This window comes from Polypterus senegalus, chromosome 7 (assembly GCF_016835505.1).
Source record: "Polypterus senegalus isolate Bchr_013 chromosome 7, ASM1683550v1, whole genome shotgun sequence".
In the NCBI taxonomy this organism is placed as follows: Eukaryota; Metazoa; Chordata; class Cladistia; order Polypteriformes; family Polypteridae; genus Polypterus; species Polypterus senegalus.
This window is the reverse complement of record NC_053160.1, coordinates 24945142-24972792: the sequence shown is the minus strand read 5'-3', so window position 1 is coordinate 24972792 and position 27651 is coordinate 24945142. Positions and strand designations below refer to the sequence as shown.

The 27651-nt window shown below is 37.7% G+C and overlaps 1 protein-coding gene across 1 annotated transcript in view; it reads right to left on the bottom strand.

Annotated features, from left to right (window-relative positions):
• The window catches only part of setbp1 (SET binding protein 1), a 67742-nt gene extending 44364 nt beyond the window's left edge, over positions 1-23378 (bottom strand). Inside the window, exon 1 of the mRNA XM_039758090.1 lies at positions 22756-23378. Within this exon, the coding sequence (XP_039614024.1) occupies positions 22756-23232 (477 nt within the window). The 5' untranslated portion in view covers positions 23233-23378. The remainder of the gene's footprint in view (positions 1-22755) is intronic.
• Between the last annotated feature and the right edge of the window lie 4273 nt (positions 23379-27651).

The following is a 27651-nucleotide window of genomic DNA, read 5'->3' as shown; positions in this document are numbered from 1 at the left end:
CTTGTTTAATGATATTTTAGCAAAAACTGCATGCGTTTTGCATGTTGTGAAAAAAACAACTGGATGAACTGACATGCGGATTATATGACACAAGTAATATGAGATTTTATTTCCATGGACATATTTATATTGTTTGCTGTTGTACAGTGCTGGTCTCCGTAAACACTTGTTCTACCAGAAAATGTCATATCTCCATTCACTATAGAAACAAGAAATTAGAAATTTCTTAAGCCATCCTTACAAACTACATGGGGCAAGTCACAAAAAAAAAATTGTTTCTAGGTGGAGTATTCCTTTAAACCACACCAAAACATAAACATTATAGGCGTGAGCACAACTTTTTCATACATGACTCTTTTTAGCTTCGTTATTTGCCAACACATCAGACCTCAGAGTCATGGAAAGCTATTAAAAGCCCATCCAAAAGAAGGAACAATTCCCATTCCGAATCCCAATTAGTCACATGAGCCAACAGAGTTCCCCTTTAGTTTGGCTAGCTAAGATGGTGACTTTCACACTGTCAAGTTTGCTTCCTGGCCTATGTTGGGTGCTCCACCCAAGCAAAGAGAACCCGGTTACACCTGAATAGCAAAATAAAGTAAGAATGAATTGTCTAAAAAAAAAAAAATTGGCCTAGGGGCATCACTCAACTTTCTTTATGCTTTGGTTACTCCCATGGGAGGCACATCTATGCTCTGTAGTACAAATATATACATAACAAATTAATGCTTATTCCTCAGAAGTGGGCATGGAAGAAACATCTCTAAGTGTAGGAGACTGCATATGGATGGTGTATCTCCAAAGGAACGTGTCCAAGGTCTTCTCACCAGTGATTTCCTTATTTCTTCTATTTTGAAAACATGATGAAGAAAATTTATTTTTTGGGGGATAAAAAGTTTAAGCAAACTCTTGATATTTTAATTTTCAGCCACGTTTACTCTAAAATATTATTAATATCCATATTAAATGACAGTAGAAAGCATAGGCTTTGAATGATACAATGCAAGTTTCCTCTGTGTATTTTGCTTCTTCTTACGGTCTGTGATCTGTAAGGCACTGGATCCTGCCTTGCACCTGTTGCTGCTGGGGTGGACTCTGGCTCTTTATGAAGCAAGCCAGGGAAAACATTGGCCAAAAAAAAAAAAAACAGGAGGTAAAAAGTTTGCCTTTGTAAATGCCATCTTTATATTTATCCACTATCTGATCCCAATTCAGAATCAGATGCTTTCCTGACATCATCACGAATAAGGCAGGAATAACTCTTTAAAATATACAGTAGAGAATACATTCACATGTATTCACAGTCACACTTCATCATACCAGGCCAAACTAGACTTACAATGAGCCTAATCTGCCAAATCTTTGAAATTTAAAAGGAAAACCCTACATAGACATGGAGAGAACAAAAAACTCCCAACATATGGTAACCTAGCCAGCTGTAAGACAGCAGCAGTAAATACTGCATCTTTATCTAAGCGTCTTTGTCAGAAAGATAAAAGCTGAAACATTTCACAATATTGACACGGATTATTACACCTACAGCATGCTAAGACTGACATAAGTTGTAATAATCAAGGAGAGAAGCCCGCCATTGCTCCCCTTACAGTTCACACTCATATGATCTGCACACGTAATATACAACAGCCGTAATTCTCCTCGGATGCTTTTGCCAAAGCCAGAGAGAGAGCAATGAACATGAAATATGTTTTCAAAGAGAAACATGATATGATTTAACAATGCATGACAAAGACTCGGACACAAAGGAGCATTTTGCACTTGTGGTTTATTGTCTTTCAGAGTGGATTACTTTTGCTAGTCTCAGTTTCACAAGCATTACATTCTTAACTCTTAGCTGAAGAAACACATGGATCATTCAGGTCAGCGTGTAACTCACTACAGATGCATAATATATGACGGCTGCAGAACGGCACAGAAATGAATTCTTCCGTTGGGTTTCTCTGCCTCTTAAATACTACGTGTCAGACCTGTCTGCCCCATTATAAATCCCCTAAGAAGCCCTCAAAGGTTACAAGATAAAGAAACCTGTGATTTACGAGGCCAAACTTTGCCAGCTAATTATCATGCATTACGCGTTTCCAGTGACCCATCCAAAATGATAAACAGTTGTTTTGTCATTGGGATCAATAAGAAAAAAAAAAACTTTGAAAATGTACAACAGTGTAACACAAGTGATGGAAAAAAATAAAGGCATTTCAGATCCTTGGGACAGGCTGAACTGAACTATTATTTTTCATTGAATAATAGTGGAGAAACATGCCACAATATCGTTTGCTGTGTCCTGCAGAATTATGCAAGGTTTTCTTTACTGGGCTGTGAACAGCCTCTGTTTTTACAAGAGGTAACTTATGTTAAAACCAAATGGCTGTCAATTCATTGAGATGAATTTTGCTTCTACTATCAGAGCCTCAAATCTACCCCACCTACAACCACCAAGTTGGCTTTACTTTTGTGGAATTCCAAAAAGCATATATACTTTATGTTTTTCGGTGTACAAATGGTGGGGCAGTAAAGGCTAAGAGAAGAAGATTACAGACAAGTCAAGCCCTGCATCGTGTCTTCCTGAGCTTTCCTTCCAAAAGCGACAAGTCAAAGCCACCTCACTCCTGACCATGTGTTTGTTTATTTATTCCTTTTCCAATATCTTCTATTTTGCAGCTCTCCCAACACACCCTACACCGAGTCCTATTCTTTTTTTCCGTCCCTCTCTCTCTCTATTGTATCCCCTTCCACAGCAGGGGACAATTTTAAACAGGCTCCCCATATGCCGCGCTTCACTTGTTGGCCCTTCCTCTTTGCCACCATCTGGCCTATTAGTTCAGCCAAAATAAAAAAAAGAGAGACACCCAGACACAATGAGACATAGAGGGAGCCCATCTGCTCAATGCCAGACTCCCTAGTCATTACAGCACAAAGGCAACGTTTAACCCAAACACAGTCCCTCATTTATTTAACCTGTTCCTCTCCATCAACCGAAGCAACGTGTAGAATAACAGGCCTGTTAGTAGTCAGGGGGAGGGGAAAGCGCCAAGCTAAAAACAGCTTTACAAGTTTGAAGTGAAACATCTAGAGACGTTGCTGTAAATTGGCCTACTGGGGCTTCAATTAAAGTTTCTCTGGTATAATAACTGATAATTTGCATAACACTTGCTAGTTCAAAATTAGGTCACTTGTCACTGCGGTAGTTTGTTGAGGAACATTTAAATATTAAATGACAGTAGTCGTGTCAATATCCCATTCTTTGGTCAGTCTAATTTCTTCACAGGTTAACCGTTTCCCATTAGGCATGCAATGCGATATGTGGTAAAGACAAATCAGCTGACATTGTGAAACATGCCCGACCAACTTATGACACCAAAAGCGTTTTATCTTTTTGGACTGGAGGCACACTGGCTGCCGCCAATACCACTTGAACCAGTTATCACAGGGATCCATTTATTTGGTGGGTAGTATGAAGGGAATACTCACTTTTAAACTAGGGATGGCCGAACATTCCTTCTAAAATTTCTACTAAAACAAGTCCGAAGTTGACTGACAGATGACTCATTAAAATGCTTCAAGAATATATAAAAATAGATCCAAAAAATGCAAATTTCAGTATCAATGTACAATCAGGCTCTTATTTTTTGACAGGGATATCCCACATTATCTTCAACCTCCTTAAACAGCGCAATCAACTCTGAGCCTCTGGTGTCAGCAAGAATTACTGTGATGATAATTTGATCACCACTATGTCATGTAAGGAGGGAATAGATGCCATTAATTATGATGTCCCTGAAAGCTAATGCAAATTGGCATCCAGTGCAATCTAACCAGTGCACGGTTTTCTCCGCACAGTCAGGCTGCCTAATTACATAGGAAGGCGCTTCGCTTTCGCACCTAATAATAAAAGGATGGCAAAGCTCCCGCGTCTAGTAATATAGGTCTAGCACCTTCCCTCTGAGCTAATTGCGATAGGCTAGCCCACTCATTTCAGCAGTGCATGGTCATTACATCCCCCATTTGCAGTAACAGATGCACTATTTGCTCCTGCTCTACTTGTTCATAACAAACGCTCGATTCTTACTTTGGTAGTTTCCCAGCCTTTTCTTATTCACAGAGCTTTACAGCACATCAACAACCTTTTTTGGATATGTGTTGGAAAGAAAGTGCATTCCATCGTCATTTTGTTCATCATACTTCTAATTTAAAGAAGATTGCACTTGTCACCTGTCAATCCATTTTGTGGCTCCTTATATGCAGAAACGAGAACCAGCTCTGGACAGGATACCGGTCTATAATAAGTGGACACTTGTATACACACAACCATATTTATTCATAGCAGGACACCTTGAAATTGAGTGTCAACCTAACAGGATTTCTTAGATATCTGTAGATAATTCACTCATACAAAACAGCACATTGGACAGGATGCTAAACTAGGGTCCAAAGGAAGTTATAACCCTACAACTATATCAGCTGACTATTCGTTCATTCTCATCTTTCTTGGCGAACAGACAAGCACTGATGCTTTGGCTATTTAGTAAATTCTAATTCTGCCTTAATCTAGATTTAGTCAAGCTTTAAAAAAGGTTGTGTTGGCACAACAGCTTTGTTTCAGTTAATAAATGCCTACAAAAGAGTATCTCAGGAATGAAATAGCGGGGCAATAAAAGTAGGGTTGGACTTATGAATGCTGCTTTATTGTTCAAACAGACTTTGCTGAGCAGAGTTTTATCCACAAGGACACCTCTTTAGAATGTCAGAGAATGGCCGCACAGATGTCATCTCAGAGACGCAACCTAGCCAGCAACAAAATGCAAAGAAACTTGGCAGATGATTATGATTTTACAAAATAATGCACATTGTTACTATTAATTCACATCTGTTCACATTTACCAGTAGCTTTATAAAGGTGTTTTAAGGAATAGCATAAAGACATCTGCTTAACACAGCAAGTGCAACCTCTCTTCTTTAGCAGCACACATCTGTAGTGATAAGTTTGGCACTACTGGGAATTAAGTCAAACAAACCACGCTATGAGAATTGTACCTGATGCCTAGCTAAACTGTAGGGAGCAAAACCAATTGACAACATCTCATCCAGACCAGCCGATTCACAGATGGAAAGTAAAAGTGAAATTGGGACAGGGAAGTTATAACCCTACAACATGGAACCCTGGCCAGCTTCTTCTGGGTTTCACATTTTTATATATTTTATATAAGTTGTTATGACACCACATCTGTACATAAATCAGTGACAGAATGTGAATTATCAGTTATTATCAGTCCCAAATGAATGAGTCAGCAGGAGTTTACTCAACATGCCGAAAGCTCCAGTAGAGGATTATCAGTTATTTTATGAGTGATAGCAACACTTATTTGACAGCTTTTTGGCTACATTTACACCACACGACCACAAAAAAAAAAAAAAACAGCTCCACATGCATGCAAACGATATCTGATTTTGAAATACGCAGGCAACATCATTGAGATTTACAGTATGTAAACAAACGTGGAAGCATTTTTTTTATTTTCTTAAGGCTTTTGTTTGGCAATATTGTTGATATAATTACTTGTATCAACTTTCAATTAACCCAGATGTAATTTCTTCAAAAAACAGGTTAAGTGGTGCAATGACCAGGGCATTGAATTTTTATCCCAAGGTTGTCCACTCAGTTACTGCTTTCGGCTCAATGGATGACCCTAATCTGTCTTTAATCCAAACAGTTGTAACATATCCAGATCTTATAAGTCGCCTTAGCTAAAGGCATCTCCTAAATATGCACCACAACTTTGACTTTTGCATAGAGGCACCTTATCAAAAAAACTAACCATCCTACCACACCCTATTTCCGCTGACTTAAATCAATACGAAACAACTTATTTTTGTATAGCGCTCTTCAATGAGTGCAGGAACAGAGCACTGTGAACAAATTCTCATGTAAAATGCAAGTATACATTATACTAATTACTAAATATAACTTAGTTCTACTCTTAATATCCTAGATGTGCTTAGAATTATTATTCTCTTCAGTGAACCTGCAATGGTCATTAACCTTTAATTTTTTGCTTTCTTTTTTGGTTTTCCAACCACCACCACCACCAACTGTTCATTGTCTAATGTCTGAATGAAAGCAGACACCTCAGCTTGTCACGAGACTTACTGTGTCAAATCCTCCAAGAAGAAGACTAAAAGAGACTTCTGCATCTCCATCATTCAGCAGCTTCGCTGGACAGCTAATTGGATTGCAAGTTTTTGTCACTTGGTTTACTTGACTTAAGTCAGATAACCCTATCCCCAACCCTACCTTTAACCATAATGTAACCAGGTGGTTTCACTGACATATAATATAATGGAGTGGTGCTCTGGAGGTGTGCAGCCTTCTGACTTATAATATAAAATTCCTAATTTTTTATGTAAGAGAACATTTTCCAGGTGCAACAAGACAAAGTACACTTTTAGTAAGGCATTAACTGCCATGTAATTCCTCTTATGTTGACAGTAACTGATGGTGTGTGATCCTAATCACTGATAAATGCAATTCTTTTTAATATAATTATTAAACACAGGGCCTTATTTAATACCTGTGTGTAGAATGAACATGTTAGACCTCGCAAAAACTAAACTGAGCTTTTTCCTCAAATGAATCAGCAAAGGTCACTCATCAATAATATTGTAGTACCCTGTGCTGATATGGAGTTTTGCTTGGCCATTTTATAGCTTTTGCGTTTGACATGCTCTCTGACCATCTATAATGCTAAAGCTAGGGTCCAGGATTATAAAGACAAGTGGGGCTCTCAGAATATTATAGCTTATTTGTGATTCTACAAATAATTCCCTCTGATTTCCTGATAGAGGTTTTGGCCTAGACCTAAAAACCCTTCCCACTCGGATGAGTGCTGGACAAGTGATTCAACTGATGGGTGAAACTGAAAATCAAAAGAGTGGAAAGAAGCTGATAGATGTGAGAAGGTAATGTGTTGCAATAAGTCTGTGGTGCATCATCTGATAGACAGTGAGTCCAAACCATAAGGTAAGAACCTAGAGGGTCAGTACGTTGATCGTTTTTCCCTTTTGTTGGTTAATTTAGTTCTCCTTGAACTACCGCTCTTCATATTTATTTCTTATTTAATAAAACACTTTAATTGTTATGCACTTGGGTCACCTTGTGATTATTTTAGGTTTGGTAACGTATCAAGAGTACCTTCCTTCATCTCTGCTACAAGTTGGGCAGGTAAGAGTGAATGCTAACGTGTGTATGAGCTTGACCTGCAAATGACTGATCAATCCATATGGGCACGCAGAGCAGTACATGCCACCTCCATTAGGTTAGTCTATGTCCAGTAAAAGCCCACAGGTAGTAGTGCTAACTAATGTGTTTCTTTTCCACCCCAGACAGATAGACACCATATGATAAATAGAGGAACAACTTCTGTAGACACTGCATACATTTAATCGAGAGTACACCTTATGAGAAGGATTTAGGAGTCATAATGGACTCTAAGCTATCAACTTCCTGACAGTGTTCAAAAGCCATTAAGAAGGCTAACAGAATGTTAGGTTATATAGCACGATCTGTGGAGTACAAGTCCAAGGAGGTTCTGCTCAACCTTTATAATGCACTGGTGGGGCCTCATCTTGAGTACTGTGTGCAGTTTTGGTCTCCAGGCTACAAAAAGGACATAGCAGCACTTGAAAAGGTCCAGAGAAGAGCGACAAGGCTGATTCCAGGGCTACAGGGGTTTAATTATGAGGAAAGATTAAATGAGCTGAGCCTTTACAGTTTAAGCAAAAGAAGATTAAGAGGTGACATAGCGGGCTGGATAATGGATGGATGATTGTGTTTAAAATTATGAAGGGAATTAGTACAGTGGATCGAGACAGTTATTTTAAAATAAGTTCATCAAGAACACGGGGACACAGTTGGAAACTGTTTAAGGGTACATTTCACACAAACATTAGGAAGTTTTTCTTTACACAAAGAACGATAGACACTTGGAATAAGCGACCAAGTAGTGTGGTAGACAGTAAGACGTTAGGGACTTTCAAAACTCAACTTGATGTTTTTTTAGAAGAAATAAGTGGCTAGGACTGGCGAGTTTTGTTGGGCTAAATGGCCTGTTCTCGTCTAGAGTGTTCTAATGCTATAATGTATAAAACTGTATATAACCTACCATATAATAAAATACTACACACTCTCTGTGAGACTAGCCTCTCAGAGCAATCTGGTTGTCAGTTTGGTCTGTTTCATTTTGGGTTGCTCAGTCAAATGTGATCGAGGCAGGAAGTTTCAGAGAAGCAAGGTTAACACACATGAGGATATGGAAGAAAGGCATTGGAGGAACACCGACAGTCACCTTCAAACACAGCAAGCATTCACAGCAGATAATTGCCATTGGTGGTAGTCAAAAAGTGCACAGAAGGCAAGAAACATGCCTCGAAATGACAGAATCTGAGAAGAAGACTTAACAAGAATGTGATTGACAGTGGAAGTGCCCGCCAATGCTGGTTGAGACACACAAGGACGCCAAAGAGAGGCAGAGGATGAATATTGGGGGAACATGTAATGCATAACTATAAAATCTCTATTATAAAAAAAATCCTGTGGGAGGGAATGACTAGGAGACTATACGTGATCTTCACGTTAAGATCACGGAAGACAAATAAAAGACCCGCGAGACAGCCAACAAAAAAAAAATCAGTAGTGTAAAGGGAAGCAGCACACACAGATACAGGGGTCGCAGTGCATATAAAGTGTATAAAGGACAATACGTTATAAATGAAATGTCGACGACTAAAAGATCGCATTAGTGCAAGCAAAAGGAAACTAATCAGCAGGAACAGGTGTAATTCAAAAAATAGCAGGACAAAGCGAGGTCAGAAATAAAAGGCAAAGAGCAGAAAACAAAGTCTTTTCGCATTTGCATCATTCAATGCACAAAACTTAGATTTATACAATAATGGAACATACGCTATGAGAATCTGTGGTTCCGCAACAGTTAAAGCAATGACAAGTATAATTTAAAAGAAAATACAATTCGATAAGGTGTATATTTAGGATCATGGAGAAGCGATCACAATGCGAGCAGCAGAGACACGAAGTGGCAAAAAGGACAGGCAGTGAGCCATCATTTAAAACAAATCCACAGACATCTAGCCTAGCAGTTGTTGGATTGCTTTTGGCAGACATGCATCATGTGCTCCCAGCTCTTAAAACAACGACATGTGACAAGCAGAACAGGCAGTTCGCAAGCAGCAAAAAGACAGCAGATGATCCGACGTCATATCCTTAGCGTGTGTTCAGCCATTAACCCCGCCCCTTCACAACGCGAGCAGCATTAAACGTCTGGCAAGAAAGAGATATAACCATGCACGGGGCCAGAAATAAAGGACAAGTGTTGTTTTTCCAAAAGTTTTTAAAGTAAAAGTGAAAATAATGCATATGTAACAATTCCCATAAAAATAATCTCTTTAAATTATATATCCGGTAAACCAAACATGGGGGAGGGCAAGCGAAGCGAGCAGGGGGCAGAGACCACTAGTATTTTTAAAATGTACTCTATTAACTATTTTTGACAGGTAACATAGATAGTAATACAATACCTTTAGTTTTAAATAGACCTTACAAACATGCACTATATATATCAATCTATGTTTTCTAACATTTGTATCATTCATTCTACAGGGCATATAGTTGTTTGTTATTTGTTGTTTTTCTTTTAAAGAAAAAAAAATCTAATTTCTTAATTTCTCTTTCCAAATGTATTCAAGAACTCGCAGAATGTACTGTTAATTATTTATTTTGGGAGGAGGAAAACAAGCTTTACAAAAAGAAAACTGAAAACAAGGAGGTGGCTATTCCCAGAAGGGGAATTTACACAAGCCTTCTGGTACAGGCACACTGATTCTTGTAAACTTTGCCCCTAAACAAGTCTTGACCAGTTCCAATTACTTCCTGACCTCTGACCCTGTCAGCTTAGGAACAGGCTGATCTAAGCTTCAAGGATGGGGATGATTCTTATTTTTGCTTATTGATTTGAACACCCCCTTCAATTTAAAGGTTACTCGTGTGCCAACACTGGGGGGATGACCTTCAGGCTGATCAAGCCCTCCAAGGCAAGATTTGCATTCACTGCAGAGGCACAATATAATTAAAATCTTTGCGTCAATGATGATCTGACAACCATTGTCTGGTATGATGGTGAGTGCTTCTTTTAGAATCAGTGTAATATATTCAAAGGAATGTTAAAGACGGTCAAAAAAGACACTCACAAATAAATAATATTATTAATCACAGCTAATTAAACATGTACCAAATGTTTGAATTATTAGCATAAACAAGTGAGTAAAGTCACATTCGAGAGCACAGACTGCTCATTTGACACTTGGCGGAAATTAACAAGAATTTACTTTTCAACGCTGTTATACTGGCAGCATAATACTCAACGAGCAGGAAACCCTACTCAAAAAGGGTAAAACAATCCTCTAGAACGGTTGTTATAAATAACAAGTAATGTATCCGATGGCACAGACGCCCCATTTTGCACTTCCACTCTCTATGCAGTGCTGCAGGAAATGTAGCAGGCTGGCAAGGAGAATGTTTGTTTATCTAATCCCTACAACTGGCTTTCTGAACATAGCTATACCAGTGCTGTCATTTCCCTTTAGAGCACATTCTCCGAATGATTTGAACAAACCTCTGCAAAATGCAAAAGTATAAAATGGGAGGCATTCTAAATGGAGAAGATATACAAAGGGTGCTGAGCAGAAGGTAAATTAACTATGGTGCGCTTTTATGTTATCTTTAATATAACAGAATATTTCATTTACTCTGTATTATAAAACCCAAAATCAGAAATAAAAAATATAAAAAATGAATATTAAAAAAAAACAGCTGTAAAAATAGCTCAATTGAGCGTGATAATTGCCACAGATGTGAATGAGGCAAGCTGAAACATTGAAGAAAAAAAAAATAAAAGAGAACAATGCAAAAAATGTCAGCAAAAATATGAAACCTCTCGAGTGCTTAAATAAGAAGATTCAATCAACACATATAAAGTATGCTAAATCTTGTTTCTTGTAGCTATGTAGATGTAAGAGGATAGCAGTGTGTACTCTAATGGAATGGAATTGTTTCTAATTCTACTTGGAGGAACCCCCAGTTCCCATAGCCCTATAATGAAAAGGGACAAAAATAGATGGATAGATAATCTGTTAGCATTTACAATTGCCGGTTAAGTAAGACTTTAAATGCATAACTAAAAGCAGGCCCCTCATTATGAGTATAAAATAGTAATGAGTTTTTCTTAAGAAAACTTACTTGATGAATGAAAATTTTCACCAATTTATAAAGTAGTGCAGGTGCAGACAAAGAGATATGGAAGTATAAAACACTCCTAATGAAGTGACTTAGAACTTTTATGATGTTTCCTCAATACACCTTTTTTTAATTGTGTCTTTTCAATTCAGGGACCCTAACAGATAGAGCATTGGGCATTCACACAGAAGCTAAACCTAAACAGGCCATTCATATACCGAGAGTATGCCACACTCATAAAGGAATCACATAACAACTGAGTTGACATGGGAAAAAAAAAAAACCACTGAGACTCCACAAGGTTTGACTGGAGCTGTGAGGCAGCTTGGCTACCCACCAGTGTAGAGGCTGTGCTATGCAGTCAGATTGCTTTTTAAAGTAACACAACATGATACTTATTTTGTTGAAGTAAAAATACTTGCATTACTTAAGAAAAAGGAACGAGTTACTTCGTTACTATCAAATCTTTTTCCAAACACTCCAAAAAAATGACTTTCTGCATTATTTTACAGAAGTATTATGCTTATTCAGAAACATCTTACACGTGTGTGCTTTGGTCATCTGGTGGTGACAGCTAGTAAGGAAGAGGTTACGCATGTGAATAGCATACAATCAAGTGAAAATAACTGAACAAAAGTTTTAAATAATATATATATATATATATATATATATATATATATATATATATATATATATATATAAATGAAATAATATGTCACAGTATTTTAGAAATCTCTAAATTTATGTTGATGAGCCGAACATACCAGGATCCCACAAGCTGTGTGGGGGGAGGGGCAATGTTAAAAATAACATGTTATAAATAGTCCGATTAGATTTTAAAGTAACTAGTAGCCTAATGCAATACTTATTTTAAAAACTAAAAATACTTTGTTATTATTAAATCAGTAGCACTGGGTGTAAGGCAAGATGCAAACATACCAGTACACCACTCCATTGCAAGCATCAGTGTCACCGCCAAGTAAAACTGGGTTTGCTGCATGCATTCTAGTAACAGAAGAGTATTAATAAAGTGTCAGTTTATGTTTAATCCAGCTATTTGATATTGATAATGGTGAAACAGTTTAATGAGATGGTGCAGCGGCCAGCATCCATGCTGCGAATCTCCTGCACATGAAGGACTCAACATATTTATAAAACACAAGAGAATGGCATCTGGCCAGTTTTATGAAGGTTCATATATAGGATTTAACAACAAATGCTGTTCAGATTTTCATACAAAAGAAGAAAAAATAATGCAAATGTTTCTACTACTTTACATGTTATGAGCAATAATTATATATGAGGATATATTTCCCCTTGGGATTAATAAAGTATCTATCTATCTAACATATTCAATTACTATTTTTTGTAAGGAATGAGTAATGTAACTAAGTTGCTTTTAAAAGTAATTTTCCCAAACACTGCTAACCACTGAGCAAAAGTGTGCCAGCTTCAATATTTTAAGAAAAGGAATATTTTGATGATCTTGATTCAACTAAAGCTAAAGGTAGCAAGATAAGACTACTGAATAAATCTCTTTTGTGCTGTAATTGTTCACACTGGGTGATAATATCTTTCACCTTTGAAAGTGTTCTTTTAAAAGTTCCTGGATTTTTCTCCTTTCTGGGTCACCGTTTAAAATGAGATTTTCTTCCCAGTTAAGTATTAAAAAATAGAGTTAGATAAATGAAAACCATCTAGTAACTTTTCCAGGCATAACTTTGTACAATGAATATGCAGAGCAGATCATTGTCATCTCAGCTATGAACAGCTGGCATCTAGGACGACAATTTTGGATAGCTACAGGGGATGGGGTTAAAAGATTCCAACCACCTGGTTCTAAACTCCGCCCTTCACTCTTATTATGCACAGCTACATCTGAGGCCTGTTGCCGAGCAATTTTGACCTTCACAGTTGGATACAGCTAAACCCCTTTGTCCTACTAGACCCCTCTGACCTTCCATCTCCACTCATTTTGAGATGCCTGGAAATGATAGGTAGCTCCTGAGGGTGGGTAACTGGCCTAAGAGTGCACTTTCCAGCAGCTACCGAAAATTAATCAACCATGAAATTTAGCATTTGTTTAAGGGGAAGAACAAAAGAAAGAAAACCTATGAGCTTTCTTCCAAGCAACTATTTTGTTAATGAGTACCTTGCTGAATAGGAAATAAGAAATGGCTGTTGAGTGACAGACCTTTAAAACAGGGAATTAATCTGCCAATGGATTCTAAGTCTTAATTTTGATTAGGTGATTATGAGGCGAAAGTAGATTAGTGTTTCACATTTAATATACAGTGGAACATTGGATTGAAAGTAACTTGGTTTGCGAGTGTTTTGCAAGACGAACTAAAATTTTTAATAAATTTTGACTTGATAAATGAGCAACGTCTTGCAATACGAGTAGTACGTATACGCTTTGTCTGCCGAGCATCACGTGATCACAACTGAACTGTTGGTTCTTCTCTCTCTCACTGCGGGGTTGTGGGTAATCATCTCCCATTCTTCATCTGAGTCGGCGTGCCTCACTCAAATAGTCAACATCCGTACAAGCATATACTGTTTACTATAGCATGGTGACCACGTGTGTGTGTGTGTTGTAACATGTGAGTCCCTGTCTTGCACCCCAAAACACGAAGCTAAGTCTCAGTACTTTAGCAACACCAGCTTTATTCAGCTTGAAACAGGGACAGCATGGTTATTTATTGTAGCGGGATCTTCAATTAACTATACACAGACACAGCAGTCAGGCAGGATTGGGGCCAAGTAATACTGTGCCCTGCACATTTATAATGTTCCTGTATTACCCATCAACGGCAGGCACTTTTCGCATGTCCGCGATCTTTTCAGATTCGCTTTTATGGCGAACTGTTACGGCGCTTGGAGCCTGCGGTTGCTTCCGTATGCTCTTCCGCCTGTCGTCCCGTTGGGTGAAATCCCACAAGAGTTTAGAAAGGTAAAGTGCAGGTTTCTGGAACGAATTATGCAAACCGAGGTTCCACTGTAATGGCAAAAGTCCCTGAAAATAAACTTGCAGTATTATTGTCAGTTTAGTAGATCTGCTAGAGCTTTGCCCTAAATTGTAAGACATCTAGCCATGATCATAGATCGTAAGAGTAAGATCTCTCGATTGAGCTTTTAGACATGTATCATGATCAATCTTTAAAAATTTTTATTAAAATATTACACATTTTAACTTCTCAGATTTCAAAAATGAAACTTAAAACAGCGCATGGTTGAATCAGAGATTATGTCAATGGCAAAACAGTTAACAGTAACAGTTAAAAGGCACAATACAGAACAGTCAACCTGCATATTACATGTAAGCTCACTGTGATACACTACTTAATCCAAAAAATGTGTAAGATCAGGACCATCATTTGAATCCAGCCAAATGCACATGATAAAATGAATCTGATATGCGCACATACAGGTGACAACAATGCCATGTTTAGCATTCACACCTTTAATAATCTTTATTCGGTTCCTGTTTAGTATGAAATGTAGAGTAAGCAGATTTTGCTTGTGTCTGAGTGGGTTTCTCTGGTCTCTGGGTACTTTTGGTTTACTTGGACCCCCAATTACAAAAATGACTTGGTGAAAATCACAGACAGGAGCAAAACATGTCCACATGTTAAAATATCTATGACCAAGTTAGTTATTTGTCAGACGCAATCTTTCCACAGAGCACATCACAAGTTTTTACATAAATGATGAATTTTAAAATAAGTGTCTATTAACCTTGGAAAATGCTTCTAAGCCGCCATTCAAAATCTCTTCTATGAAGTGGGGGTGGAAGGGGGGTAGGGGTTTGGGTTGGGTTCTTTTCGAAATGCCAACAATCAGAAGCACTGGTTATGAAAGTTAAATAAAAGGCTAAAACTGTAGTTAAATTCAGCAAGGTCTCTCTGGCTGCAGCTCTTCAATATGGATCATTTTGTATTGCTGGAATACAAAGACACAAGTGTGCAGATTAGAGTTAAAACTGTCATGAATACACACTGAACCAAAGATCTCTCAGCCTTGTCTAGTAAGAAGGGCATCTTTAGACTAAAGAGCACACAATGAATGCACAACTGTTAATTGTGTCAGTGCAAGATGACAAGTAAGCAATGGGAGGGCTTTTTCTGAAAAGATAGTTAAAAAAAAAAAAGATTAATTCCCTGAGATAAACCAGGATGAGTATTACTACTTGCAAATCAACTGAAAAATGTGCCACATGGTATATCAACACATAAAAGTATATCAGCCTAATGTGTGGGTGGGCTAATGGCATACATGTCAAAAACGGTTACATTAGTTAAAAAAAAAAACAAAGACTAAAGTAAAATATTGTAACTAAAGTCAGGTCTGCTCTTGGTGCCCACTGCATGCCATCTTCTACAAGTATACTGAATCCTGGGCTTCACACACAAGCAGCATCTCTCTAGAAATGAACTATAGAAGCCAATAGTAGCACAAGTAGCACGAGTACAAAATGTGGGGCGCCAGTGCCAACATTCTACGTAACATCGGACATTTTTACATTGACCCCCACCTAAATTAGTTACATATGGCGAAGGCGAGACCCTGATTCCATCACTATGGTAACCATGATCACCCATCATCACTTTACTTCACTTCACCTGCAGACTGAATCTCAGTAAAGCTACTACTCAAGTTTAGTGGCATGCAAGCAGCATACTGAAATAGCACAACACATGGATAAGCGTTACTGAAAGAAGAATTTTTTGTTTTTCTTATAATGGGGGGTTTGGGAAAAGCATAATGTTTAACATAATACAATGCAATAAAAATCTGTATAATGGGCAGAGCAACTTTACAATAATATTTACTATTTACTTGGAGCAAGCATTTTTGTGAAGGCCATCAGGGAATCCTACAAGCAATATAGTTAAGCCCCAAGGCACAGTCTGCCTTGAATAAACAAGTAATGCAAGAATATTTCCCTCACATGCACTTGCTGCATTACAATGATGAAAAGACAGTTAAATATTCTAAAGACGTTCATTGTGGAACATGATATAAATTGTTCACCTCCCGGAATAATGATTAATTTTTCAGTTGAAAAGTACTTGGTGCTAAAATACATGAACACCATAACCTTTTGACAGTTGACTCATAAACAACAAAATAAATTTCATTGAAATGGTGACCTCTCCAGAATCCGAACAGTCAAAAGAAAAGTTGTTTGATTAGCTGTTATGATTCTTGCCTGAAGTGGACATTTCCTGGGTATTAGTTCTCAGGAGGTTTTCATTTTTTAGCAACAGAGAGGCTTCTACTCTCAACCTCCCTCCTCTTCTCTCTTTACACCTTCTAACTAGGCCCTAACATCATGACCAGTGGTTCCTCATATCACTGCTATGCCAATGGTACCTAGTTACACTTGTCATACCTACCAGAAGACTGCACAGTATCAGTTAGAATCTCCGCATATCTCACTGATATTGCAACTTGGATGAAAGAACACCATCTCCTGCTCAACCTGGCAAAGACTGACCTTCTTGTTATCCCAGCTCATCCATCTATTTAACACTGTATCTTTGTTCAGCTTGGCTCATAAGTTAACACCTGCCAAGCCTATATGAAACCTTGGGGTGGTAGTCGATGACAAGCTGTTTTTGTAAGAACGTGTTGCTTTTGTCTCTTGGACTTGCAGATTCAGTGCAGAGCAAGTGAAAATGTTTGCATAATGGCTCAATCCAATTTTTATTAAAATTTGTCAGTGGGAATTTTAGCAGACTATAAAGTGGCAGGCATTTTGTGCTGTTCACGGACCAGAAGATTTGATCTGAAGGACCAGTTGTGTCTCTTGAGTCATAAGTATTGTAACCCCGGCACTTACCAAGCTTTTTAAGGCTTTCTACAAACATTTTATGGAATATTTTCTCACAATTACTGTCAACCACACATGTTACTACACTCATTAACACAAAGCTGGAACATTTTCATTAATGGCTAGAGGTGTCCCACAAGCCACTAAGTTTACCACCCCTCTCATAGACCACATTTCTATAATTACTAAAAAAAGTATTGAGAATATTTTCCAACAATTACTATAACCCACACACAATACAAATTTGCTTTGTGCTTACTTAACTTTTATACAAAGCAAACCAGAAAAAAAAAAATTGACAAGATGGATCTGGCTCAAGAATATTTCAACCCTGGCACATATTTTAATGCATTCCTCATATAATGTTGAGAATATGCATACACAATACTTTATTTTCTAACAACTACTGTAACTCACACATGATGGCATCTGCTTTGCTTATTCCTTACCTTTCTTCTATCCATCTTCTTTAACTGCTAATAAATCCTGGACAAGGTTGCAGGAGCCTGTCCCAGCAATCATAGGATGCAAGGCAGGAACAGCACCTGGACTGGGCACCAGTCCACCTCAGGGCAACCACAAATACACACATGGTCCAATATTGCAACTCCAATTCACCTAATCTGCTTTGCTGTGGACTGTGAGAAGAAACTAGAGCATCCGGACAAAACCCACACGGACATGGAGAGAATGTGCCAACTCCACACAGAGAACACCCACATTTCTTCTAACACATAGCAGGCCATAAGAACTCACTGACAGGCCGTGTCTGGCTATATTTTGAACCCCTGGCATAAACAAAGTTTTTACTTATTTATTTAAAATTTTTTTCTACATATGTATACTAAATATTTTTCAACTTTTACTGTAACCTACCACACTACAGAATGACAGTATCTTTGTTGCTTACTATGTTATTACTAAAAGAAGAAAAAAAATAATATGCCAGATTTTTTCCAAACAGGTTTCGATTCTTATTAATATTAAACTATAAAACTAAACATGCCTTGCAGAGCAGATCTGGATCCTAAAGTATACAAAATTACTCCTAAAATACCATTATATTATCAGATAGCCATTTGAAGTTATATCTATCACAGAGATTAAGTGGTTAACAACCAAATTCCAATGCATTTGTACAAAATAAAAAAAATAAAAAAGAAATACGAAGGGGGGAAAAAGTCAATTTGAGCTTCGGTGCTCTCTTTGCTAAAGCTGCTGATGCTGGCAGTTCCAGTTTGCTTCTGCAAGCAAGCGTTTTCACCCTAATTATATTAAATTACAGGGTAGGCCTGTGGTTTCACTATCCTGTCCATTCATTCTCCCAGAAGCCACCATTTCTCCTTTTGCCGCTTACATTAGACAGGAAAAAAAAAAACTCAGGCAAATCAGTTTCTGCATGAAATATGAGGTGTTTGCTGAAGTGCTGGATAGAAATGAATAAATAATTGCTGAACCTATTTTTCCTTCTCCATTTACAATTCCAATCAAAATCAAATCTGAATTCAACCTGCTAGAGCCATAAGGCATATTCATCTGATATTCAACAGCCTGTCACTGTAGCTCATTACATTCTTTATGGCAATGTAAACTTTCTAAGATTAGGATGTGCAATAACGAACTACAACATCAAAATATTATATTCTTAGTCATCCCTACCATCCATTCACTTAACCTATTTAAATCCAGCTTTTCAAGCTTACGAAAGTTGGAGCCTTTCCCAGCAGCACTGCATGCAGTTATATTTTCTCATTTATAGAACTATAAATACCCTTGTAATTATAAAGTTAATTCAGACATTGCATCTGCTGTAGCTGCAGCATAATTACAACTCTTCAAAAATGCTACAACGCCACAAAATAACTGTTCATCCACATAACAAAACCCAATAAAATATTTATTCATTATCTGCTCCTGTGTCATTATGAAAATCTATAAATTATCTACAGCTTCGTTTTTATTCATAAATTTATGTCTGTAACAATTTAAAGCCCCTTTCAGATTAGCAGCCTATTTTGGATTTAAAACAGACCTTGTAATGAGCAGTCAAGCAAAACACTTTTTACTGGCTAACTAAAACGATTACAATATGCAAGCTTTTCAGGCAAGATGAAGGGACCTGAGTTGCCTCAAAAGCTTGCATATTGTAATCGTTTTAGTTAGCCAATAAAAAGGTGTCATTTTGCTTGACTTCTCCTTACACCGATAATGGCTGACACAGCACAACACCCTAGTACTACAAACAGACCTTATGTAAACCCAAGTAACCAACTGACTCATAATACAAAACTGGGTTAACACTGCCACAAATGCAACATGGACTGCAAAAGATGGATATGGCAGAAGATTCAAGTCATGATGTGCCCAGAAGCTGAAACGAACACCCGCCAACTTTTGTCAATACATTGTCAACAGGTTTTCCAGCTATGTTTAGCCAGCAATTTATGTTTGACTTACTGGAAATGAAACTGCAAAATAAGATTGAAACAAGCATATCTTATTGTAAGTAGAAGATACAACTATGTATTCACATGCTCTCACGGTCATGCAAAAATATTGTTAATTACATCACTTATTAAGAGTAACTCACAAAGCTAAATGAGTTTGCTAATGTGTAGAACAAACTACTAAGGTTTGTCAAAATGAAAAGACCTGAAAAAAAAAAATACATGCACTATTTCTTATAAAATTTTTCCTGCTTTCATGTAGGGTTGCTATATTGGACTAGCCTCCTCCAATCTTGTCTGTTATGTACTTCCTCAACTGATATCCCTTTATTCTTTAGAGTGCTCCCCCCTTCACGGTTGTCCATTCCCTTTCTCTTTAATCTTCCTCTTCTCTACTGTCTTGACACTTCTCCCCATATCATTTAGCTATTTTCTCTTCACAAGCCTGTACCACTTGAACCTTCTTTCATAATATTTTCTTTGGACTTTCCCCAAATGTAACTGTCCATCTAATTCTCTCATTACTGATCTTACCAAGTTTTGTTACTCCACACATTCATCTCAACATCATCATTTCTGTAGCGTCCAGTTTCGTTCCATGCACCTTTTTAACTGTCCAGGTTTCTGATCCATTCAACAATGCTGGTCTGACCACTGTTTCAGACATTTTACTCTTCACTCTTTCACTAATTCTTCAGTCACATAGTGCTCCCCGTACTTTTTTTCCCCAATTTTTTCCAACCAAATTGCATACTTTAGTTTATTTCCAGATTTAGCTTTCTATCTATTATTATATCTTCAAATAGCATGCACCATGGGGCTTGATCTACTATTCCCCTAGCAATAACATCCATAAATAGAGTTAAATAAAATAAAACATATGCACTATTTATAAATATTAAACACATAGTAAAATCCAGAATGTTTTTCACCCTTCATATTGGGAAACTACAGGATACTAAACCTGGTGGATATAAGTACAGTGGAACCTTGGATTGTGAGCATAATTCGCTCCAGAAACATGCTTGTAATCTAAAGCATTTGTATATCAAAGCGAATTTCCTCCTTAAGAAATAATGGAAACTCGGATGATTCGTTCCACAACCCCAAACCATTCATATAAAAATAATTAATACAAAATATAAAGTAAAAATACATAAAACAAATTAACCTGCCTGACTGACTTTACCTTTGAAAAGAATCATGGCTGGTGTGAGGGAGACGAGAGAGAGGTTATTGTGTAGGACGACTTTCACCCTAACCAACGGAATCACTGCTATCTGTTGGCTCACTGGAATCTTCTTTTTTGAGACAAGGAACCTATCCAATGACAGTTGCTTTTGCCAGAAGATTCACTACACTTGGACACAAAATAAAAAAATGCTTTTCACACTGTAAGGTTTCTAAACTCTTTTGGGATCCCACCCAACGGGATGACATGTGGAACAGCGTCCAGCGCTGCAGCAGTTCGCCGTAAAAATGAATCCGAAAAGATTGTGGTCGTGCCGTTGATGGATGATATAAGGAACATTATAAATGCACAGGGCACAGTATTACTTGGCCATTAACCTGGCCATGACCTTGCCTGACTGCTGTGTCCGTGTATAGGAGAGTGGCAGATCCTGCTAAAATAATTAACCATGCTGTTCCTGTTTCAAGCTGAATAAAGCTGGTGTCGCTGAAGTACTGAGACTCGGCTTCGTGTTTTGGGGTGCAGGGACTCACACGTTACAACACACACACACACGCACACGCACACACACGCGTGGTCACAATGCTATAGTAAACATTATCCGCTCATATGGATGTTGACTATATGAGTGAGGCATGCTGACTGAGACGGAGAATGGGAGATGATTACCCACAACCCCGCAGCAAGAGGGTGAAAAGAACCCCCAGCTCAGCGGTGATCACATGACTCTAAGCAGACAAAGCGCAGACATACTACTCATATTGCAAGACCTCACTCATTTATCAAGTTAAAATTTATTAAAAATTGTAGCTTGACTTGCAAAACACTCACAGACCAAGTTACTCACAATCCAAGGTTTTACTGTACCCATCTAAACGTAATTTGAGATTGATGAGAAGAAAGTATGATGTGCTAAGGAGTCAATAATAATAATCAACAGGTAAACATATGCATATGAAATAACAGAAACAGAAAACCATAGGAGGGTAACTGGTAGCGCCCACTTGGCATTACTCTTAGACAACATGGATTCCACAGAATTCTGAGGGAAAACTCGTAGCAAGGCTGGTCATGGACAACATGGGCTTCTTTTGGAGAATAAAAATGAAAGCCACTAGCAGGATAGGTTACAGAGAACCTACTGATGTGCAGGCAGGAGGATCAAGGAAAGCATTTATGTGTGCAAAGCCAAAAACAAAAGAAATGGCTAAATCAGCAATGAGGTTTTGATGACACAAAATGACCACCTTGATATTTACGCAAATCAGATGGAACATGGCTGACATGGGAGGATGGTCTCAATAAAATATCATACAGATGTACACAAAGAGTATACATTGTTGTAAGTGTAATCACAAGGGCTCTATTAAAAACTACTAAATGGATGTCTTGGAGTTTTGACCCTTTTCTCCCAACAAGACTAAATCCTCAGCAAGTCCGTAGAATGTATTTCTAAAAGGTGTCCTTGGGTTTCTCCTGCTACTAAGAAAATGACCAAAAGAAAGAGAGTAGATGCATATGTAGAAGATAGCCTATGAAATTGTTTGATTTGGATGGATTAAGTAGTTTTTGATGAACAACTGGGTGGAAACAGTCAGTCCTAGAGACAAAAACTATGCCCTCCTTTAGCACAACAGGTTAGCAATTAGTTAGGGTTAAAAGAGGAAATGAATGTTGCCTATCAGGTTTTTAATTTTAGTGTTCCAAAAATCAACCATGATGACGGCCAATGGAAAACAATGATAAAAAGCAAAAAAATAAATAAATAGATGAAGAAACATAAATAGTGACATACAACATGTGTTTCTTCTATGATCATTATATGCATTCTATGAGCATTAAATAAGAATACTGTGATGATACAGTGTACAAGGAAATATCCTTTGAGACAAAATCTTTCCACTTCAGTCAAGCAAGATATAGTTAATACAGCTAGAAGTAAACATGCATCAGTAGTCCTTACCTTCTTTTTAGGGAGCCCTTTTTCATCTTCTGTCCCTTTGATTATCTTTCCACTCTTTGCTCCCTTTTGCTCTCCAGTCTGCTTGATGGTGATCCGAATCTCTGGAGGGCAGATGTAATTTTCCAGGCTTTTAGGGGGCTTTTTGGCCCGCTTTGTTGTCTGGATCTTGAGCTTGAGACTCCCTTCAGAAAAGCTGGCTTCTTTGATTGAGAACTCCTTCTCCTCCAGACCATCCCCAGGTGTCCACTTTTCACTGTCTGGGTTTGAATTGGAGTCCACATCCCTCCCCAGTCCTAAATCATCTTCCTCTTCGGGATCAACCCTCTCCTCCCCAGCTGGTACTCCCTTCCCTTGGGCAGGGAGAGGTCCGCTGTTTCCATCGGATATATTGTTTGGGTTTGGAGTACTGCCACCCGGCCTAAATTCTGCCTCACCTCCCTTGGGTCGGGAAGGACCACCTAGTTCTCTTTGCTCCATTGGTGATCCCGACAATTAGCTCGGGATGCGAAAATGTGGAATAGCTAAAACGGATGATGTTGCAACAATATACTAATCAAGACAGGCTCAGAAATCCACGGGTGATACCGTTTCAACAATCCCAGTTGTAGAATAAAGGTCAATGGTGTAACTGCAAAGAGAAGAAAAAAAACATTGAAAAATCTTAACTTTTTCACTGTATGATGATATATGTGTTTTAAAATGTAACACCAATAATACTAACTGAAAACAAACAAGTCAACCCAAACAGACAAACAGTAGATTTAAAAATTTACCAATACAATTCAGCACTGAGAACAAACGTGTTTGCTTGTAAGTAGCAATTTCTAATAATCTCAAAAACCTAGGATTTCTGCTCATTTTATTTCACATTTTTCCTCATCTTTCATTATCTACCAAATTTTCACAGTTCTGTCTACATCTATATTTTTCCATTATACATTATATAGATATTTTAGAACATAAGTTTGAAAAACCAGAACAGGACATTTGGTCCATCAAGACAGTTGGGTTAACTAATATCTACATAAAACAAATATTTCATTGTTAAGGTTTCGATTTTTCACAGCTCAGTGAAAAGAGCTTCCTGGCTTCAGCCTTAAATAAATTTCCACCTATGTCCTCAAGTATGCGATGCACCATATAAGTGAAAGAGTTCCACTGGACTGACTTCATCAATTCCTTTGAGAATTATGAAGACCTGGATTAGGTCTTCTGGGCATTTGTACTGAAGGTCCACTGCTTTCCCTCATTCACTGCTCAGGAGTTCCCATACAAACATTACTATGACTGCATTGCTCTAATCTTCTAAAAGTTTTATTTAGTAATATTTTGGCAAAAAATGCATACATTTTGCGAGTGTATGACTTAGCATGCAAGTACACAATAACATTAAGATTATTTTTTGGACATTTTTATATTGTTTGCTGGTATCCAGCATTGGTCACCATATAAACTACATTGGGGTAAGTAACAAATATATATATCATTTTTTGGAGAAGTATTCCTTTAAGGCAGGGGTTCTCAAAATTAGTCTTGTGGACCCTCTGTGGCTGCGGGCTTTTGTTTCAACCATAATAAGTGCTAATGATTGATCTCATTTAATTAGCTCGTCTTTTTCTCTTCACTTATTCTACATTTTGAAATGCACAATAGTATGCTTTTTACATTTATAAAATATTTAGAAGTATTTCTATTTTTTCAATATCTTAACTCATTTGTTTCTATTATTTTGACCTTTAACTGTGCAGTTTGCATCTTTAAAAAGAAGCAGAGCAGACACCTGGGAAAACAACACTGAGTGATGAAAGGCTGCAAACGCATCAGCATCAGACCCACTAATTAGTAAATGATGGATTAAATAACCAGAAAACCTGGAAAAGAACAATACAAATCAGGATGAAAAAATTGATAAAAAAGTTAAAAAAATACACTTCTTAGTACATTTTAATAAAAAGTTACCAAACTTAGTTTTGTAATTTTACATTGACTCTAAAACTGGGTAGTAACAGATCACTTTATTAGGCTAGCAGTCCATTTCAATGCAGAAGTGGGTTGGAACAAAAACCTGTCCCCAGGACCGAGATTGAGATCTAATACTTTAAGGGATATGCTATATCTTTCGATATTCAATGCAAAAAGTATTTAATAAAAAATGATGTCCCCACTTGTTTATATTGCAAAAGAAAGTGATTAGCATTGCTGCTTCATCCTGAGTTCAAATCCCTGCCTGGTCACTGTCTGTGATGCGTGTCTGTGGGGGCTTTTCTCTGGATTCTCCTGTTCTCCTCCTTCCTCTCAAAGATGTGAAGTTTGGGTTAATTGGGGACTCTGCACATACACACACTCACTCATACATACATATGCAGGGTAAGTGTATTTGAGAGAAAGCTACAATGAACTGGCACCATGTACAAACTTCATTCCTGCATACCCTCAATGATAGGCAATAGGCTAGAGCCCTATGTGCCATTAATAGGCTGAATCAATTATATTATATGGAAATGGGGTGGCATTCAAAGTCCACCTGGGCCATGAACCTAGGTCTTGAATCTGTGCGGAAGCAGTGTTCACCACTATAATATTACTAATCCACCTGGATCCAATCAACAGTTTTCCACTAGAATACCATCACAAAGAATCTGAAAGTTCAACTGAGATTAATGAATTTGGTGGAAGATGAGGAGGATACACAAATCAGGTTGTGCAAATCTAATAAATGAAACATATTTTTGTAGAACTGAATACCTTACTAAGGATTAGCTATACATACATCTTACATATTAGCTGAACCAGGTGAGCAAAATGGACTGATGGGATATTTTAAACAAATTACAACTAAGAGTATAAGCTTGAAAATAGCTATACAAAATGCACAAATTAGTATGCAAAATAACTGATCATGTTATTTGCTACAGTCCCACTGGCTCTTAACTAGATTAACGAAGTAGAAATTTGGATGGAACATCTAAGACTTTGTTCACATTATAAGGCTGAAGTGGCTCAAATTCAGTTTTTCACCTAAATGTGACACAAACCTGATGTTCTTAGGGCCGTGTGGACACAGAAACCCTATCATTTCAAATTAGATTTGAGTCAGTTTCAAATGTGGTCAATACATTTTTGATATGTACATGAATACAACATGAATGAGAACGATCAGATTTCATGTGGTTTTTTTACTTATACGTATGGGCTGTGCGTTGTCATCATCAGCCAGCACGAGCAACACTGCAAAACAATAATGGAGGAGGGCTATAGCTTTGACAACAGTCACTGTCCCACCATTGCTAACTCATTTTTCTGTACCTACAGATCTCCTGGTGCAGCAGTGCCAGCAATAGCTCCGAAAACAGTAAAATCTAGCCGTCTGTTTTTTTCCCCTCCTTCTTGACCTAATCATGGACATCTGACAAACTGTCGTCCTCCAGAGCAAAATGAGATACACACACTAGCCACTAGAACATCCATTTAGTCGGTTTTAATACCCCGAGTTGTCTCCCAAATATGATGTTTTTTGTTGGTGGTAATGCAGCTGATTTGTGCACAAACGTGTCAATGTGACATGCATGCCATTTTGGAGAACAGATGCATTCATATTACAGTCAGATACACGTACTTATGAATTTGAACCATCATGACAGGCAAATTCGATCTGAGGAAAAAATCGGAATTGAGCAATGAGGCGTGTGATTGTGAATGTAGTGTTAAAGACTAAAGAAAAAAAGCAAACAACTTTAATGCACTTGGTACTAGGTGGACTTAGTATAAAGTAGTTGAAATGTTCCTTCATTTTTAAAATGTGCTCCCATCCATTACTGAATTGTCAATGGTCATCAATGACGAGACCTACTGTGGCAGGATCACACAAAACAGGAATTGAACTCCCATAAAATGCCAGTCTGCAGGGCACAAATCCAAAACTAATTATAAGGAGATTCGCAAATTAATCTAACAAGCATGTCATATATAGGGAGGACATGTAAAATCTACACATGTAGGCCCAGAACTCAACCTGTGAGGCTAGTAGCCCTGACCCCTGCACCACCATGTCACCTTTCATAAAATAATTTTAATTGCAGTATAAGACCCATTAGCTCAACAACTGCAAAAAATAATACAAATGCCATAAAAGACAGAAAGATCACTAGATGCAACATTTCCAGGGAAAAGGGAACATGTAATTCTAAAATACTTAGCGATCTTGACATATCAACAAAACATTTGCTGCCAACTCAAAAATCCCTTAACAATATGAGATGAAATGGCTCACAACTCAAACTGAATTAAAAAGCCACAGCTGATATGTACACTCAGTGATGGAAGACATGAGGCTTTAAGCAGCTTTTCTGTATGCCTTATGTACATAATCCACTCATTGATGGTGTTGAAAGCACTACACACCATGACAAACATTTACCTTTTATGTACAAACTGAGAGTAAACATAAGGCCAATATAATTATTATAAAGTGGTGGCAAAAAAAAACATAAGAGGTATGGGTAGGGCAGACTGCATTTATCATAATCAGATGAGTCCACAACAGGTAATTATAAGCTATGACTTGGTAAAAAATACTGCAACTATGAGAGTTAATCACAAAAGTTAAGAAAAAGAAAATTAAAGCAAATATTTCTATATGCTTTTAGTTAAGTTTAAGTTTAGTTAAGTTTTTTTGTGCCATTCAAATGAAATATTTTGTCTTGCTTGTGCAACCACTCTTCTGTAGCTGAGTTGACGTCTTCATCATGGGCTCAGTGTGTCTCAGGGAGGTAGCCCTTCAGATTGGGGAACAGGTGGTAGTCACATGGGGCAAGGTCTGGAGAATAGGGTGGGTGTGGAATCTCTTTGAATCCACAGTGCAGCCTTGGCAACCGGTGCTGTGTGAGCGGAGGGCAT